Source organism: Entelurus aequoreus, linkage group LG28, assembly GCF_033978785.1.
Source record: "Entelurus aequoreus isolate RoL-2023_Sb linkage group LG28, RoL_Eaeq_v1.1, whole genome shotgun sequence".
NCBI lineage: Eukaryota > Metazoa > Chordata > Actinopteri > Syngnathiformes > Syngnathidae > Entelurus > Entelurus aequoreus.
Window position 1 is genome coordinate 27147058 of NC_084758.1, and position 21136 is coordinate 27168193.

Sequence of the window (21136 nt, forward strand, 5' to 3'; positions counted from 1 at the left end):
AAGGCTGCATACTCACGGTACCTGATATTCAGCTGGGAATGACTACAACAGTATATAAACACAAGACATATATATACTCTATTAGCCACAACACAACCAGGCTTATATTTAATATGCCACAAATTAATCCTGCATAAAAACACCTGCGTGTTTGTTATGCTAGCTCCTAGCTCCTATGCTAGCTCCTAGCTCCATACCCCCCCCCCCCCCAACTATGGGGGGGGGGGGGGGGTAGGTGGTAGCAGGGGGTGTTTATTGTAGCGTCCCGGAAGAGTAAGTGCTGCAAGCGTTTCTGGGTATTTGTTCTGTTGTGTTTATGTTGTGTTACGGTGCGGATGTTCTCCCGAAATGTGTTTGTCATTCTTGTTTGGTGTGGGTTCACAGTTTGGCGCATATTTGTAACAGTGTTAAAATTGTTTATACGTCTACCCTCAGTGTGACCTGTATGGCTGTTGACCAAGTATGTGTGTGAAAAGCCGTAGATATTATGTGACTTTTTACTTTTTGAAACCGATACCGATAATTTTGAAACCGATACCGATAATTTCCCATATTACATTTTAAAGCATTTATCGGCCGATAATATCGGACTGCCGATATTATCGGACATCCCTAGGTATATACAGTATAGGTATATATAGGTATATATGTATATAAAGGTACATACAGTATCGGTGTAATATGATCAAACTTTCTTGTTCTTGTCAAAAGTCTAGCAGCCGCATTTTGTACCAATTTTATGTACCGTTTTTTTCATAGTTTGGCCGGTGGTGCGACTTATACTCAGGAGCGACTTATGTGTGAAATTATTAACACATTACCGTAAAATATCAAATAATATTATTTAGCTCATTCACGTAAGAGACTAGACGTATAAGATTTCATGGGATTTAGCGATTAGGAGTGACAGATTGTTTGGTAAACGTATAGCATGTTCTATATGTTATAGTTATTTGAATGACTCTTACCATAATATGTTACGTTAACATACCAGGCACGTTCTCAGTTGGGTTCTCATCGAGCTAATGCCAGCATGTATGTTTATTGTGCGCCGAGTTGTTTACTGTAAAGAATCTCGCTGTAAGTGTCACAGACTCAAACGCGCGTCTTGGCGGCTTGCTATTATTTGAGGCCTCTCTTGAAGCCCTGGGCTGCGGGACGGAAAAGCCTTCACACAGAATTAGGACCAGACAATAGTTGTGTCGAGTGTGTGACCAACCTTTGGCGAGCTGTGCACATTCACAAACGCTAATGTGTGAATAGTTACACTCGGGGCGGGGCATGAGTGTGTGTGTTTGTGTGTGTGTGTTTGGGAAGCCAAGCCGTAAGAAGAAGAAGCCTCTCCTCCTCCCCTCGCCCGCGCCGACCATACAGGCCTTCAGTGTCCGTGTCTCCAGCTGGACGCCAAACGACACTAAGGCCAAACACTCCAATGGCCGGAGGCGAGCCAACAGGAGCTCTTTGTGACACCCAAGCGTGTTTGAGTGTGTGTTTGTGTGCATGTGTGTGTGCCTGCTAAAACAGTTTGACTCCTTATTGTCGTACTGTACCTGCAACTACTAGACCAGGGGTCAGCAACCCGCGGCTCTCTTAACGCCGCCCTAGTGGCTCCCTGGAACTCTTTCAGAGATGTGTGAAAATGGAACAAGATGAAGAAATTTTACAGGATAAACCTGATATGAGGCAGTTGGTCGACTTTCCTGCCTGCCAGGCTGAGGCTGAGGGGTGTAGGCTTACTGGCTGCTCTTTTTGTCAGCTTGTCGCCAACACGGTGGAACCTCAAACCCCCTTTATTTGCAAACCTTTCGATTTGCTAACTTCTACGTCGAGCAAAAGGTGCCTCCGTGAGCGAACCATTTCTGCGTAGGAACGCTTCATTCATTCATTTTGTGCTCTGCCTGCAAGCAAAAACCAGGGCAAAGCATTTCGGTGAGGAGGCAAGTGTATTGCTGCACATTGCAATGCACTACCCTTTAAGCACTACACTTCAGTTTTTTATGCCTTAGGACAGGGGTAGGCAACCCAAAACGTTGAAAGAGCCATATTGGACCAAAAAACAAATCTGTCTGAAGCCGCAAAAAAATAAAAGCCGTACATAAATAATCTTATAATGAAGGCAACACATGACGTAAGTGTCTATATTAGCTATAATAGCCTACTATCAAAATGACTATGTGTCGCAGGCTGAAGCAAATCTTCGTTGACAGAAATTTAGAAATGTAATATTTATTCTACATCAGAGGCTACTCAGAAGGTGAGATAACTCCTGGAAATTACTGGCTTTTAATGGCCAAACATATAAATATGTGTGTCCAAGTTAAAGAAAACGGCAGGCTGTCTTCTTTTAATAGATTTATTACAATATTTGGCAAGCTAGGTAATGATTGCTGTGGTCTGGAACAACATGGCACACAAACAACTAGAGATGTCCGATAATGGCTTTTTTGCCGATATCCGATATTCCGATATTGTCCAACTCTTAATTACCGATTCCGATATCAACCGATACCGATGTATACAGTCGTGGAATGAACACATTATTATGCCTAATTTTGTTGTGATGCCCCGCTGGATGCATTAAACAATGTAACAAGGTTTTCCAAAATAAATCAACTCAAGTTATGGAAAAAAATGCCAACATGGCACTGCCATATTTATTATTGAAGTCACAAAGTGCATTATTTTTTTTAACATGCCTCAAAACAGCAGCTTGGAATTTGGGACATGGGGTTGAGGTGGGAGGGTAGCGGGGGGTGTATTTTGTAGCGTCCCGGAAGAGTTAGTGCTGCAAGGGGTTCTGGGTATTTGTTCTGTTGTGTTTATGTTGTGTTACGGTGCGGATGTTCTCCCGAAATGTGTTTGTCATTATTGTTTGGTGTGGGTTCACAGTGTGGCGCATATTTGTAACAGTGTTAAAGTTGTTTATATGACCAAGTATGCCTTGCATTCACTTGTGTGTGTGAAAAGCCGTAGATATTATGTGATTGGGCCGGCACGCAAAGGCAGCCTTTAAGGTTTATTGGCGCTCCGTACTTCTCCCTACGTCCGTGTACCACTCCGTACAGCGGCGTTTTAAAAAGTCATACATTTTACTCTTTGAAACCGATACCGATAATTTCCGATATTACATTTTAAAGCATTTATCGACATCTCTACAAACAACGATCAGAAATGTGTCATGAGACATGCAAAAGTACATTATATACAAAGAGGATACAAGTAAAGGATATTAAATGAGCTGAAATATACCTATAAATGAGGCATAAAGATGCAATATGTACATACAGCTAGCCTAAATAGCATGTTAGCATTGATTAGCTTTCAGTCATGCACTGACCAAATATGCCTGATTAGTACTCCAACAAGTCAATAACATCAACCAAGCGCACCTTTGTGCATTCCCGCACAGCATAAAACGGTTGGTGGACAAAATGAGACAAAGAAGGAGTGGAAGATTTTACATGTAAACAAACAATTGGGAAGGTTTGTGTCATGTTTGCCCTCAAACAAAAAACTAACTAAAACAAAAACATTATTTCCCCCCCATCTTTTTCCATTTCCAATTCTTTTTTAAAAATGCTCCAGGGAGCCACTAGGGTGGCACTAAAAAGCCGCAATATGAGTCCCAAAAACTCAACACAGCAGCGTGGAAAGGCGGGAATCGCTCTGGAATTTAAAATAAGGCTATTTACGAGGAGTACATCAAGGGCGCTCACAAGTATGGAAGAATCGACGAAGCAGGCTTTGTACTACTGCAAGTTTTATTTGTGATGAGACCGGAGTTTTCTGGAAAACAATGCCAGACCGGCCTTTTTGACAGGGAGGAAAATACACTACATCTCCTGTTGCACGAGAGCACACACATGTGTTCTCCCGAAATGTGTTTGTCATTCTTGTTTGGTGTGGGTTCACAGTGTGGCGCATATTTGTAACAGTGTTAAAGTTGTTTATACGGCCACCCTCAGTGTGACCTGTATGGCTGTTGACCAAGATTGCCTTGCATTCACTTGTGTGTGTGTGTGAAAAGCCGTAGATTTGTGATTGGGCCGGCACGCAAAGGCAGTGCCTTTAAGGTTTATTGGCGCTCCGTATTTCTCCCTACGTCCGTGTACACATCCATCCATCCATCCATCCATTTTCTACCGCTTGTCCCTTTTTGGGGTCGCGGGGGGTGCTAGAGCCTATCTCAGCTGCATTCGGGCGGAAGGCGGGGTACACCCTGGACAAGTCGCCACCTCATCGCAGGGCCAACACAGACAGACAGACAACATTCCACAGCGGTGTTTTAAAAAGTCATACATTTTACTTTTTGAAACCGATAATTTCCGATATCACATTTTAAAGCATTTATCGGCTGATAATATCGGCAGTCCGATCTTATCGGACATCCCTAGTTAATATGCATCAAGTAACACAATATTTGATTGCCAGGCTATTACTACCGGCAACATTTTTCTTAAAAATTTGCAATTGACAAACAATAGATAGCTCAAATGTCCTGAATAAGTAGAATGTTTTGATGGTGGTCTGGTTGAAATGACTTGAAAAATGTGTGAGAAGTATTTGAAGAAAAAAAGGGTGGAAGTAGTGGAATAGAAAAGAGAATTCCTGGAAAACCCAAGATTTTATTTTTTTTAGCTTGTAAAATTGTTGATTTTATTGTCCAGTGTGAGCCTTGATTAAGTGTTCATATCTCTTGTGGCCAGGCTCTGATGAGAGGCTGTCCATGATGCTGAGCTAAGGCCGTTGGCTGCACACCCGCGGGAAGAGACGTGGACGCTGCCACATCCACAGCCCACGCATGGCGGTTTTAGGGGTAAGAGCTACTACTACTACTACTACTACTACTAGAACATTGTACTAAATATCTACTTTTTAAATTTAGTTGAACGCTTATTGCATGCAGACATATCTGCTGATGTATGTGCAATGAGGAAGGCCTACAATCTATATTGCTATATATATTGCAGCCTTTTTCAACTAAGCTATGTATCACAATATATTGCATATACAGTCGTGGTCAAATGTTTACATACACTTGTAAAGAACATAATGTCATGGCTGTCTTGAGTTTCCAATATTTTCTACAACTTCATGAATGTTTTTTGTGACCAACAAGTATGTGCTCCAATCACTCTATCACAAAAAAATAAGAGTTGTAGAAATGATTAGAAACTCAAGACAGCCATGACATTATGTTCTTTACAAGTGTATGTAAACTTTTGACCTTGACTGGTCAAAAGCACTATTTCAAAACGAGTTGCAAAGGTTGTTATTCCAGTCATTTTGTTTTCTCAAAACTATTATTATTATCGGTATTTAGGAATACACTGTTTATATCTGGTTACTTGACTTGTTTCTACCTACATTTTTGTTCAAATGTAATAAGCACTTACCCCATTTTCCGGACTATAGACTATATAAACCGCACCCACTGAATTATAGGGAGAAAATATTTTTCTATATATTAGCCGCACCGGACTATAAGCCGCAGATATATACGTTGTGAAATGAGTTATTTACACAGTAATATTCTGTAAATGTTTATTTATTATATTATCATTAAATTACCTTAACCTTACCGTCTGTAACAGGGCAGTAAAACAGCTGATCAAACAAAACAGAAGTCATCTTCATGGACCCACGAGCTGTTACTAATAACTCCACGGTGACGTTTTGGTGAATTTACTGAGGAATTTGTGAAACAATACAAAAAGAATGCCATTGTAAGTTAACAATACTAACGCAGACACTCGTAAACATGTTAGCATACTAGCTAAGGCTAACAACGCGAGCTTCATTACATTACGATAGCACGTACAAATATGCATGAGAACACTCCTACAGACATCACACATGGGACGGTTTAGTAATTAAGAATTGTTTCAGTTGTATTGTAAAACTATTTCGAAACGAGTTGCAAAGGCTCCGAATTTGGCTACTAAAGTATGCTGTAACATATTGTGTTATTCCAGTCATTTTTTTTCTCAAAACTATTATTATTATCGGTACTTATATATATAGTGTTTATATCTGGTCACTTGACATGTTTCTACTTACATTTTTTGTTCAAATGTAATAAGCACTTACCCCGTTTTCCGGACTATAGACTATATAAGCCGCACCCACTGAATTTTAGGGAGAACGTATTTTTCTATATATTAGCCGCAGATATATACGTTGTGAAATGAGTTATTTACACAGTAATATTCTGTAAATGTTTATTTATACACCTTAATTGTTTCCAAACGGTGTCTGTAACACGGCAGTAAAACGGCTGATCAAACAAAACAGAAGTCATCGTCATGGACCCACGAGCTGTGAAAGCTAGCTCTCCAGTCAGGTAAACATATTCAATAACTCCACGGTGACGTTTTGGTGAATTTACAGAGGAATTTGTGAAACAATACAAAAATAATGTTGAAAGTTAATAATACTAACACTCGTAAACATGTTGGCATATTAGCTAAGGCTAACGACGCAAGCTTCATTACATTACCTACTGACCTCACACATGGGACTGTTTAGTAAGTAAGAATTGTTTTAGTTATATTGTAAACCTTACAAGCGTCGCTTGGAGGGATGAATGGAGAATCCATACGAGTAGGAACGCTATGGATGACTAGAAGACGTAACGGCACTTCTACTTCCGGTTGAAAGGATTAAATGGAAGGACACTGTAAGCAAATTTGTCCAAAAGATAGTGCCATAGCACAAACAATAAAACACCTTATCAGTGTTTTTGCTTGGTTCTTTTTTTAAACTATTTGCATCATGGCTGTCAGCGGGGAAAAAACATCTCAAAATTAGCCGCACCGTTTTATAAGCCGCGGGGTTCAAAACATGGGAAAAAGTTGCAGCTTATTGTCTGGAATTTAAGGTGTTCCTCTGTTGTTTCAATACCTTACATTAGTTTTGGGCGATACTACAGATTTGTGTATCGATTCAATGCCAAGTAGTTCCAGAGGCAATATTAGCCATAGCAATAGTTAATGTTAAAATTTTCAGGATCATTAAATTATTATTATTTTTTGTTATCACAAATATAATCTGCAAAAAACACAGGATACCGGTGCAACACTATCAATTAATATTTTAATGATTTCTTTATTTCCTTTTTTTTTTCTTTACATACAACATAAAGTAAATAATAAACAAACGCAAAAACGGCTATAGACTCTTATTTCCTGACTTTGTAAACAATACAAATAATGACAAAAAACAGGTTTGTTATAATAGAAAATATGGATCTAATCATTGTAATATCAACCCTAGACTGATACTATATTTGGTATCGTTACTGTCCATATTTGTTTCGATCCGCCCACCCATGTTTACATTCAAGAGCCCTGGCTTAGCGGTTAGCTCCACTTTTATGTTTGCCTATTATCACTGGAGGATGAGGGATAGCTAAAAATGCTACACTACACACTGGAGGAGGATACAATAGGCCACGCTAACTGCGAAGCTAGAGCTCTTGAATGTAAACAAGGGTGGGAGGATCGATACAAGGACGGATAGTAGCGATACCAAGTACCTAGTATTAGTATATGGTCAAGCTATGTGACGTGAGAGCATATTTCTGCTCTTTTGTTTCCTCCTACATTGTGTAGTGTAGCATGTTTAGCTATTCCTTGTCCTCCAATTCTCCAGTGATAATAATACATGCTCCCATAGAGGCAAGGGTGCACTAAGGAGGAACTTTAGCCACAAGCGAGTGCGGTACATTGTGTTGACGCCTTTATCTTGTCGCCGTCAAAATTTGCGGGACACAGTTTGAACGCATCAGCAAGATGCATTATCAATTGTATTTAAAGCTCTAAATTCCCATATTTTATATTGCACATCGTCAATATCGCGCAACCCCACAATGACCAATTAATCAAGCTGTCATTTTTCTGATGACTTAACAGTGCACGCTTGACAGGGTGTTTTGCGCCATAAAATCTGAGCACCACAAGAGCAGTGTGCGTATTGTCAACTTTCTCGTTATCGCTAAGCCACCACATAAGTACGGTCTAGTTACGCCGCATTAAATTGTGCACACCGTGGCTTCCTGTTCGGTGCAAAATAGGTTTGAAGAGCAGCATCGCAGGATTAAGTTGGTTTCTTCAGCCATTGTGGGCGGAATGACAACAGGATGACCTTCTTAATTTACCAGTGTCTATAAAACAGCACTGTATATTATGGCTGCGTCGATTAATTCAATTAGAACAAAGGTTTGAATTATATTCTGTTGCCTCAATTGAATCGTTTAATGATAACTAATAACTATTTATAGCATTTGGACGGCAGGGAGTGCCTGCCACTGCAATAGAGCGCACATGAGAGCGGTGGCGTGTCGGTTTTGTGATCTGTGTGATGCATCAAATAGGTTTTTGAGGTAGTTTTTTTAATTTTTATTAGCGAATGCAGCTGAGATAGGCTCCAGCGACCCCCGTCATCATGTACTGCATGCAATTGCATATCTTTTAAAATTCAATATTATCAAAATCAAAATATTTTATCATTAGAGATGTCCGATAATATCGGCCTGCCGATATTATCGGCCGATATATGCGTTAAAATGTAATATCGGAAATTATCGGTATCGGTTTTTTTTATTATCGGTATCGTTTTTTTAATTTTTTTTTAATTTTTAGTTTTTTTTATTAAATCAACATAGAAAACACAAGGTACACTTACAATTAGTGCACCAACCCAAAAAACCTCCCTCCCCCATTTACACTCATTCACACAAAAGGGTTGTTTCTTTCTGTTATTAATATTCTGGTTCCTACATTATATATCAATATGTATCAATACAGTCTGCAAGGGATACAGTCCGTAAGCACACATGATTGTGCGTGCTGCTGGTCCACTAATAGTACTAACCTTTAACAGTTAATTTTACTAATTTTCATTCATTACTAGTTTCTATGTAACTGTTTTTATATTGTTGTACTTTCTTTTTTATTCAAGAAAATGTTTTTAATTTATTTATCTTATTTTACTAATTTTTAAAAAAAGTACCTTATCTTCACCATACCTGGTTGTCCAAATTAGGCATAATAATGTGTTAATTCCACGACTGTATATATCGGTTGATATCGGTATCGGTTGATATCGGTATCGGTAATTAAAGAGTTGGACAATATCGGAATATCGGATATCGGCAAAAAGCCATTATCGGACATCCCTAATTATCATGTATTCCAAAACAGTTTTTTGTCAAAATAAAGATAAGTAATGTACTTAAATATCTGCTTGACTTATGATTTCAAAACAAATTATCAATCAAATTGTAGACTGTAAAATTGACAATAGATTTTACGGTTCAATTCCGCCGACTGAGTTGTTTTTTTTACCGTAAAATCAACTTTGTTACTGTTTTTTCCCATATACAGTAAGACACTGAAACATTAAAAAAGAAACAAAAAAAACATTGAAACAACAAGATTTTCCGGTAAAAACGGGCAGCTCTGTTGCTTGAATTTTACCGCTAAAAACAGTGGTATTGTTTTTCCATTCCACTCCATTTATTACATTTTTTTATATGCTGTAAAAAACCCACTGCTTTTACTGTAAAATTCTGGTGACTGAGCTGCCAGTTTTTGAAGTAAAATGTAAATATTTTTTTTGCAGCTTATTTTTAAAAAAAAAAGGTAATGTATTATATATAAACATGTATATTCATATATTACTCATTGTTAAAAGCGGCCCTCTGAGGGCATCCATAACTGCAATGTGGCCCTCAATGAAAATAAGTTTGACACCCCTGATTTAAACTATTTTCCTAAAAATTGGAGGCTACAAAGTGTGTTTTATCCGGTTACTCGATTAATCAAACAATTTAATTGATAAATTACTAAAATACTAAATTAATTGTTGGATTATTTGATTGCTAAAGTAATCGATAGCTGCAGGTTAGTTGACTCACAGTTCCGAACCATAAACAATACGTCCGTCACTATTAAATCATGATAAAACGGAAAAATCCAAGTAGAAATATTAGGGGTGCACAAATCAAATGTGAGGAACTATAACATCATATCAATAAATACAATAATATTAAAAATAGCTCAGGTTAAAAAAACAATGTAAACAAACATGGCGTCGATCGTGTGGGAGCTCATTTTTTATTTAAATTATTTGAAAAAGTTTTTTATTTGCATTTTTTTTTTAATCGAACAATTTAACACAGACAAATTGACAATCAACATACATACCGTACAAAAAAAAAGACACTTTTAAATACATTTTAATATTTTCTAATATCCACCATGTTGAGCAGTTAACATCCTTATACAAACATTTGTTAAGGAAAGTAAAAGTAAGAGACAGTACAAATAGATTTAAAATAATAATTATTATCTTAAACAGGGGGTCCAAACTACGGCCCGCCGACCTCTTCAATTTGGCCCGCAAAAATGTCATGAGTTAAAAAGGAATCATACCCACAGAGAGATTGCATTCATTTTGCTAGTCTAACAATTTTGATGCTGTCATTATGTTGCCACCTAGTGGACAACGTGGTTATTACAGATCAATGACCTTTAACTACCCACTGAACAGAAGTTTGCGCAGCATTCACTTATTTGGCCCAATACAAACAACCTTCCCTAGTCATGGTGCAAAACCAAATAAAAATGATCCAACCAACACAACATGTCAACACACATGGTCATTACACAACCTGCTCACTGAACATTGTGGATATTATGAAAAACGTCCAAACGCCATAACAATTTTTTTAAAATCCAGTACAAAACATGATTAGAAAAATGCTAAACATTCTCCACACTTAGCCATGTTTGGTGCATTTTAGCTGCTTGATATTCCTGGTTGATTACAAAACTTTAAGGAGGTCGTCACGGAAGTAAACAAAGTAGGAGTCAAACTTTTACATACTGTTATATATCCAATCATATTAATTATTATTATATATCCATTATATTAATATAATATGTTCATATATATATATGTATATATATATGCATATATATATATATATTACATATATATATATATAATATATATATTTTATATACTGTATATATATATATATATATATATATATATATATATATATATATGTATATATATATATATATATATATATATATATGTGTATATATATATATATGTGTATATGTATGTATATATATATATATATATATATATATATATATATATATATATATATATATATATATATATATATATATATATATATGTATATATATATATATATATATATATATATATATATATATATGTATATATATATATATATATATATATATATATATATATATATATATATATATATATATATATATATATATATATATATATATATATATATATATATATATAATTAGTGTTGTCCCGATACCAATATTTTGGTACGGGTACCAAAATGTATTTCGATGCTTTTCGGTACTTTTCTAAATAAAGGGGACCACAAAAAATTGCATTATTGGCTGTATTTTAACAAAAAATCTTAGGGTACATTAAACATATGTTTATTATTGCAAGTTTGTCCTTAAATAAAATAGTGAACATACAAGATAACTTGTCTTTTATTAGATTAAATTATTTTAAGTAAACAAGGCTCCTAATTAGTCTGCTGACATATGCAGTAACATATTGTGTCATTTATCATTCTATTATTTTGTCAACATTATAAGGGACAAACTGCAAAAATTGACTATTAATACACTTGTTCATTTACTTTTAATATCTACTTATTTTCTCTTTTAACATGTTCTATCTACACTTCTGTTTAAATGTAATAATCACTTATTCTTCTGTTGTTTGATACTTTACATTAGTTTTGGATGATACCACAAATGTAGGTATCAATCCGATACCAAGTAGTTACAGGATCATGCATTGGTCATATTCAAAGTCCTCATGTGTCCATGCATACATTTCCTGAGTTTATAAACATAATATGAGTTTAAAAAAAACAAAAATAGATTTTGTACTTTTTAGAGGCGGTATAGTATCGAATATGATTCATTAGTATCGCGGTACTATACCAATACCGGTATATTGTACAACCCTAATATATATAAAATATATATACAGTATATGTATGTAACTTTACAATGCAGTCGGCTTTCGGCCCTCGACCAAATTTTCTTTAGCCCATTGCGGCCAAAAAGTTTGGACACCCTTGATTTAAAACAACTTATGTTTAACCAATAAAGACAAAATATGTTAAATATAAGAGCTTTTCTATTTTTTTTTAAACATTTTCCAAGATTTGAATGAGTAATTTAAAATCATTAATCCAATGGGACAGTTTGGGTTTCACTGTGAGAAATCGACTTATGAAAAATGTAGCTTGCAAAATAATAAAATTAACAATCTTGAATTTCTAGATTGCTATCTTTTATAAATATCCATCCATCCATTTTCTACTGCTTGTCCCTTTATAAATATGCCAGATATAATTTCTCCTTTTTGTAAGTGGGGACACCACTATACCTTTTTGTCTGTCAGCTTATCTCCTCCCAAAATGAATGTACAGTATTATATTTCTTGTGTAGGACTTCTTTACTGTTTCAGAGGAAGACAAGTCCTTGGTGTCAGTAGATGCAATGGCAATATTTACCCGCTCTTTCTTTGCTCCTTTTAAATGGTGAATTGCGCAATAAAATATTATTCCAGGTTTTACCCGCCCCACTTCTCGATAGCAGAATAGCATTTTTTTGTTGCATTTGTTGGTACATGCTTGATAATCTTGCTTTGTGTTGTACAATTTAGAGTAAAACAAAAACAAAACAAGTCTACAGTGGCGGTTGTCTCCTTGCATTGTTTGTCTTCGACCACAAGGTGGCGGCATTGCTGCAGCTTTTCAGTGCGACCAGCAGTTTGTGTATTATTACTCATTTAGTACAGGGGTCGGCAACCCAAAATGTTGAAAGAGCCACATTGGACCAAAAATACAAAAAAAAAAAAAAATGTCTGGAGCCGCAAAAAAATTGAAAACCTTATATAAGTATTATAATGAAGGCAACACATTTAGTTTAGTTTTAGTTTAGTTTATTATTTATTCGGTCAATGGTCAACAAAATAAACAAACAGTTTTACATAATCAAACAGTTGTACATTCATAAATATAAAATAAAAAAAATGTTGCAGACCGAAAGGGTTTAGGCTGAAGTTCAACACTTATTGCGCCTAACCCTATAAACAAAGTCAAGTACGACATGAGCTTCCAAAAAAAATATGAAATTTCCTTTTCACAACATATTATAAATACACATTGTACACAACATAAATACTGTTCAATTATATACACAGAAAAGGCATGTGAAATATCCTTGTACACATGTTAAACCTTTGCACCAATTATATACTATATACAAACAATTATACTTATTTTTGTCATCTTACACATGACGTAAGTGTCTATGTTAGCTATATTAGCCTACTATCAAAATGACTTTAAAAGTCTTGTATAAGTGTTATAATGAAGGCAACACATGATGTAAGTGTCTATATTAGCCTACTATCAAAATGACTTTAAAAGCCTTATATAAGTGTTATAATGAAGGCAACACATGATGTAAGTGTCTATAGTAGTTATATTAGCCTACTATCAAAATTACTTTAAAAGCCTTATATAAGTGTTATAATGAAGGCAACACATGATGTAAGTGTCTATAGTAGCTATATTAGCCTACTATCAAAATTACTTTAAATGTCTTATATAAGTGTTATAATGAAAGCAACACATGATGGAAGTGTCTATATTAGCTATATTAGCCTACTATTAAAGGCTGACGCAAATCTATGTTGACATAAATGTTGTATTTTAATTTTTATTCTATACATTTTTGCAACATTGGAAATCATGAGTAAAATGGAGGCTTCTCACAGGGTGAGATAACTTCTGGAAATTACTGACTTAGATTGGCCAAAGGTATAGATGTGTGTGTACAAGTTAAAGGAAACGGCAGGCTGTCTTCTTCTAATGGATTCATTACAAGCTTTGCAAGCTGGGTAACGTTTGCTGTGGTCTGGAACAACATGGCACACAAACAACTACCAATATTACATACGGATAATGTGTCATGGGACATGCAAATATAAATTAAATACGCAGAGGACATAAGCAAAGGAAATTAAATGAGCTCAAATATAGCTACAAACGAGGCATAATGATGCAATGTGTACATACAGCTAGCCTATATAGCATGTTAGCATCGATTAGCTTGCGGTCATGGATTGACCAAATATGCCTGATAAGCACTCCAGCAAATCAATAACATCAACAAAGCTCACCTTTGTACATTCACGCACAGCATAAAACGTTTGGTGGACAAAATGAGACAAAGAAGGAGTGGCATAAAACACGTCTTTCTGTGGCAGCATCGGAGAAAGTTGCACTTGTAAACAAACTACGGTGAGTTCAAGGATCGCTGAAATTAGTAGGGCAAAATGGTGCTTGACAAATACTCTCATCAGCGAAGCATGTTGAATATAAACAGTTGGATTTCTAACTATTAGCAAGGTTTGTGTCATGGTTGTTCTACAGAAAATATATAAAAACAAAACAAAAAATGTTTTCTTCATCTTTTTTCCATTTTTACACATCTCTGAAAGAGGTCCAGGGCGCCACTAGGGCGGCGCTAAAGAGCCGCGGGTTGCAGACCCCCGACTTAGTGGAAGCATAGTGTGGGACAAAAAGCGAGTAATATCTGGATGTTGTTCCCATGACATCATGTTCTTCCTCCCCCTCCTCTCCAGAACCCCGACATGCTGACGAGGAAGATCAAGCTGTGTCACATCAACGCTCACATCACATGTCGACTGTGCGAGGGCTACCTGATCGACGCCACCACCGTCACGGAGTGCTTGCACACGTGTACGTCCTCGCACACTCTCACACTCACTATTGTTATGCAAAACCAACTTTTCCTACCCATCAGTGCCTGTTTTTGTGTATTTGGGATCTGCATAAGTCCCGAAACTCAACCGTGCGCCTTATAACCCGGTGCGCCTAATGTAAGGAATAAGTTGGGTTGAGCTTACCCACCTCAAAGCTATTTTATTTGGTACATGTATAATAAGTGTCACCAGTAGATGGCAGTCAAACATAAGTGTAGGCTGCACTATGATGGCAATATGACTCAAGTAAACAACACCAACATTTTCTATGTTCCATTGAAAATAAAGAACATCACACACGGCGCTCAAAAATCTATCAAAATGTTTTAGTACGAGTTTGGTAAGCTATGAAGCCGCACCGCTTGATGTGCTTCAACATAGGAGTATTATTATGGTGTGTGTATAAGGTAATACGTATTATCTGACGTTTTGTTTCGCAATATTACGCAAAAGCAACTTTTCTTACCTTCTGGTACCTGCTGACATCAACACTTGCATTTCAAATGATAAAAAAAATCTCCTGGAAAATTGCTAAAAATATGTGATTTTACTGCCGTGTTAAAGACACTGTTTTGGAAATAGTTAAAGCACCGTATTTTCCGGACTATAAGGCGCACTTAAAATCCTTTTTTTCCTTAAAACTCAACAGTGCGGCATATAACCCGGTACAAATGATTCTGGTTTTGCTTACCGACCTCGAAGCAATTTTATTTGGTACATGGTGTAATGATAAGTGTGACCAGTAGATGGCAGTCAAACATAAGAGATACGTGTAGACTGCAATATTACTCAAGTAAACAACACCAACATTGTATATGTTTAATTGAAAATATAGAACATTACACACGGCGCTCAAAAATCTATCAAAATGTTTTAGTACGACTTTGGTAAGCTATGAAGCCACACCACTTGATGTGCTTCAACATAGGAGTATCATTATGGTGTGTGTGTATAAAGTAATACGTATTATCTGACGTTTTGTTTTGCAATATTGTGCAAAAGCAACTTTTCTTACCTTCTGGTACCTGCTGACATCAACACTTGCATTTCAAATGATAAAAAAAATCTCCTGGAAAATTGGTAAAAATATTGGATTTTACCGCCGTGTTAAAGACACCGTTTTGGAAATAATTAAAGTACCGTATTTTCCAGACTATACGGCGCACTTAAAATCCTTTTTTTCCTTTAAAACTCGACAGTGCGCCATATAACCCGGTACAAATGATTCTGGTTTTGCTTACCGACCTCAAAGCAATTTTATTTGGTACATGGTGTAATGATAAGTGTGACCAGTAGATGGCAGTCAAACATAAGAGATACGTGTAGACTGCAATATGATGGCAATATGACTCCAGTAAACAACACCAACATTTTATATGTTCCGTTGAAAGTATAGAACATGACACACGGCGCTCAAAAATCTATCAAAATGTTTTAGTACGACTTTGGTAAGCTATGAAGCTGTCGGTGCATTAAACATAGGAGTATTATTATGGTGTGTGTATAGGCAAGGCAAGGCAACTTTATTTTATTTATATAGCACGTTTACAACAATTTTTAAATTGGACCAAAGTGCTTTACAGGTTAAAAAGCATAGAGCAAAAAACAAAACAAAAACAAACAAAGAACATAAACAATGAAGGAGCTAAACAAGATAGTGCAAAAGCAATACGATACAAGGGTTCGAATAAAAAGTAAAAATTGCAAAATAAAAATAATAATAAAAGTGAGACAAATTGAAAAAAATAAAAATAAAGCAAAGGGGGTCGGGGGACTAGAAATGGTGGCCTAGTGGGCGGACTCAGCTCAGGTCAAAGGCCAGCGAGAAGAGGTAGGTCTTAAGAAGGGTTTTATAAGGTAAAACATATTATCTGCCGTTTTGCTTCGCAATATTATGCAAAAGCAACTTTTCTTACCTTCTGGTACCTGCTGATCTGTATTTGAGATCTGCATGAATCCTGAAAAATTGCGCACTTCCGCCTTTGTAGTGCGTGGCAACGCCGTAGTCGATAAGCTTCTTCTTTTTCTCTATCTTCTTGTTATAGGACGTTCATCCTCCGCTGTTGCCCTTTCTAATATAAAGTAGTGTAAAGTTCTTAATTATATCTGTCAGTAAACTCGCCATGAAAGCACTAAAACATACCGGTGTAGTGAGTTGACATTATTCACCCAAGGAACTTTAGTTATTAGAGTTACGGTTGGACTTTTTTTCACGGGACACATTTCCTGTGTGGTTGTTTCCGGATGAGGAGATGCTGCTCCGTTATTGATTAAAGTAAAGTCTGAATGTCATTAAAACAGTTAGCTCCGTCATTTGACACTTCTTCCACTCCCGTCCTTGCACGCTACACCGCTACAACAAAGATGACGGGGAGAAGACGCTGCCGAAGGTGAGCCACGTAAATAAGACCGCCCGCAAAACGGCGCATCCGGAAGCGACTGTCAGAAAGCGGCTTGAAGATGATCTGTAAAACATCATCTATGCAACATTTTGACCAAAGAACCACCATTACATGTTATGTAGACCAGTGGTCCCCAACCACCGGGCCGCGGACCGATTGGTACCGGGCCGCACAAGAAATAAAAAAAGAAAACATTTTATTTATTTATTTTTTTCATTTTTTATTAAATCAACATAAAAAACACAATATATACATTATATATCAATATAGATCAGTACAGTCTGCAGGTATACATTCCGTAAGCACACCTGATTGTATTTCTTTATGAAAAAAATAAAAAATAAAATAAAATTGTATACACTACATTTTTCAGCTCTGAATTTTTATACATTGGATTTTTTAACAGCCCAACCTAAAACAGCAGGTGTGGTACCCAGAGAACAAGGGACCACCGGGCCAACCAGCGACAGGACCCCCAGAACTGGGCCCTATTTTCTTTTTTTTACCTTTGTTTTAAGACCTTTGTCTTTATGTTTCTTTGACATGGCACACACTATTTTTCATTCCATTTCCCCCCTTTTCTTCCTTCATAACTGCACAAGCTATCTAGATTAGTTGCTCTCCTCTTTATTTACACAACACTTGAACACAGGGGTCAAACTTTAAATGGCCACATTTAATTGAACAGACTATAATAACATGTACAAAATATGGTGTGAATGATTTATTGGCGATGGATATGAAGAAAGGGCTTCCTTTATGACACTGTTGTTAAAGCTGTATTAGATGTTTCTTTCCACTAGAGAGAGCCCTCTTACTTCACATGTACCGTGGGACAAATGCTGGAAAGTGGTGTGATAGTAGTGAGTGAAAAGGTCATTTAATTAAGTTACAGCCATAAAAAAAACACATTAAAAGCAGTACTGGAGGTGGTAACTTGGGCCACAAATTTTTCTTAAATTTTGATGGCGTTTAAAAACTGCTCACCAATCGATGGAGACTCTATCATATACAACTGAAAGATGACCAGCGGGATACTTTGTGGTCGTTTATTTAACCTGCAATGCTTGATTTTGACTTGTTTGGTGTCTTAAATTAATTTGCAAAAGAAAGTGCACATTTAAAATGGCTCAATCTGGTGTAATCTGTAACCTCTGTGTGTGTGTGTGTGTGTGTGTGTGTGTGTGTGTGTGTGTGTGTGTGTGTGTGTGTGTGTGTGTGTGTGTGTTTACAGTTTGTCGAAGCTGCCTTGTGAAGTATTTGGAGGAAAACAACACGTGTCCCACATGCAGGATTGTTATTCATCAGAGCCATCCACTACAGTACATCGGGTGAGTGACACACACACACACACACACACACACACACACACACACACACACACACACACACACACACACACACACACACACACACACACACACACACACACACACACACACACACACACACACACACACACACACACACACACACACACACACACACACACACACACAGAGAGAGAGAGAGACAGACAGACATTATTGTATTTGTTACCTTCTTGAGACCTCCGAATAATGCCTACCTCTTTAGGACCACCCTTTCTAGATATATAAAGACTTGTATTTACAACATTAATAATACATACATACATACTACGCAAATATAGAAATGCTTGTTGTGAAAAATGAGTTGGAATTTCACAAGAAAAAGGTCACAATTTCACAAGAAAACCTTAGAATTTTGGCAGTATTATGATAAAAGTCTAATGTTACAAGAACAACTGAACATTTGTGCAATGTAATGATAAAAGTTGGAATTTTACTCAATAACAGTCGCAATTTTAGAAGAAAAGCTCAACATTTTGTCAATGTTATGAAAAGAGTCGTAATTTTACTTGACAGGTCACAATTTTATTGAAAAAAAACCTGCAAAATGTTCAATCAATCAATCAATGTTTATTTATATAGACCTAAATCACGAGTGTCTCAAAGGGCTGCACAAGCCACAACGACATCCGCGGTTCAGCGCCCACATAAGGGCAAGGCAAAACTCAACCCAATGGGACAATGAGAAACCTTGGAGAGTACCCCAGATGTGGGGACCCCCCCTGGGCGACCGGTGCAATGGACGTCGAGTGGATCTAGCATAATATTGTGAGAGTCCAGTCCATAGTGGATCTAACATAATATTGTGAGAGTCCAGTCCATAGTGGATCTAACATAATATTGTGAGAGTCCAGTCCATAGGGGATCTAACATAATAGTGTGAGAGTCCAGTCCATAGTGGATCTAACATAATATTGTGAGAGTCCAGTCCATAGTGGATCTAGCATAATATTGTGAGAGTCCAGTCCATAGTGGATCTAACATAATATTGTGAGAGTCCAGTCCATAGTGGATCTAACATAATATTGTGAGAGTCCAGTCCATAGGGGATCTAACATAATAGTGTGAGAGTCTGGTCCATAGTGGATCTAACATAATAGTGAGAGTCCAGTCCATAGTGGATCTAACATAATAGTGAGAGTCCAGTCCATAGTGGATCTAACATAATAATGTGAGAGTCCAGTCCATAGTGGATCTAACATAATAGTGTGAGAGTCTGGTCCATAGTGGATCTAACATAATATTGTGAGAGTCCAGTCCATAGTGGATCTAACATAATAGTGTGAGAGTCTGGTCCATAGTGGATCTAACATAATAGTGAGAGTCCAGTCCATAGTGGATCTAACATAATAGTGAGAGTCCAGTCCATAGTGGATCTAACATAATAATGTGAGAGTCCAGTCCATAGTGGATCTAGTATAATAGTGAGAGTCCAGTCCATAGTGGATCTAACATAATAGTGAGAGTCCAGTCCATAGTGGATCTAACATAATAGTGTGAGAGTCCAGTCCATAGTGGATCTAGCATAATAGTGAGAGTCCAGTCCATAGTGGATCTAACATAATAGTGAGAGTCCAGTCCATAGTGGATCTAACATAATAGTGTGAGAGTCCAGTCCATAGTGGATCTAACATAATAGTGAGAGTCCAGTCCATAGTGGATCTAACATAATAGTGAGAGTCCAGTCCATAGTGGATCTAACATAATAGTGAGAGTCCAGTCCATAGTGGATCTAACATAATATTGTGAGAGTCCAGTCCATAGTGGATCTAACATAATAGTGTGAGAGTCCAGTCCATAGTGGATCTAACATAATAGTGTGAGAGTCCGGTCCATAGTGGATATAACATAATATTGTGAGAGTCCAGTCCATAGTGGATCTAACATAATAGTGTGAGAGTCCGGTCCATAGTGGATCTAACATAATAGTGAGAGTCCAGTCCATAGTGGATCTAACATAATAGTGAGAGTCCAGTCCATAGTGGATCTAACATAATAGTGTGAGAGTCCGGTCCATAGTGGATATAACATAATATTGTGAGAGTCCAGTCCATAGTGGATCTAACATAATAGTGTGAGAGTCCGGTCCATAGTGGATCTAACATAATAGTGAGAGTCCAGTCCATAGTGGATCTAACATAATAGTGAGAGTCCAGTCCATAGTGGATCTAACATAATAGTGAGAGTCCAGTCCATAGTGGGGCCAGCAGGAAACCATCCCGAGCGGAGACAGGTCAGCAGCGCAGAGACGTCCCCAACCGATGCACAGGCGAGCGGTCCACCCCGGCAATATTAAAATAATAATCGGAATTTCACTTGGCAAAATTATGACAAAAGTCATGATTTTACTCCAAAAGATATCACTATTTTACAAGAACAAAAAAATTGACAATATTGTGATAAACGTCCGAATTTTATATGACAAATGTCACCATTTTGCATTAAAAAGTGATAATTTTACATGGAAAAGTAATAAAT

General features: G+C 36.9%; 1 protein-coding gene across 1 annotated transcript in view; it reads left to right on the forward strand.

Moving 5' to 3' along the window:
- LOC133645199 (polycomb group RING finger protein 3) overlaps positions 1–21136 on the forward strand; it is a 93592-nt gene that overhangs the window by 45911 nt on the left and 26545 nt on the right. The window contains exons 2-4 of the mRNA XM_062040070.1: positions 4707–4816; positions 14746–14863; positions 18523–18619. Coding sequence (XP_061896054.1) covers positions 4802–4816; positions 14746–14863; positions 18523–18619 — 230 coding nt within the window. The 5' untranslated portion in view covers positions 4707–4801. The remainder of the gene's footprint in view (positions 1–4706; positions 4817–14745; positions 14864–18522; positions 18620–21136) is intronic.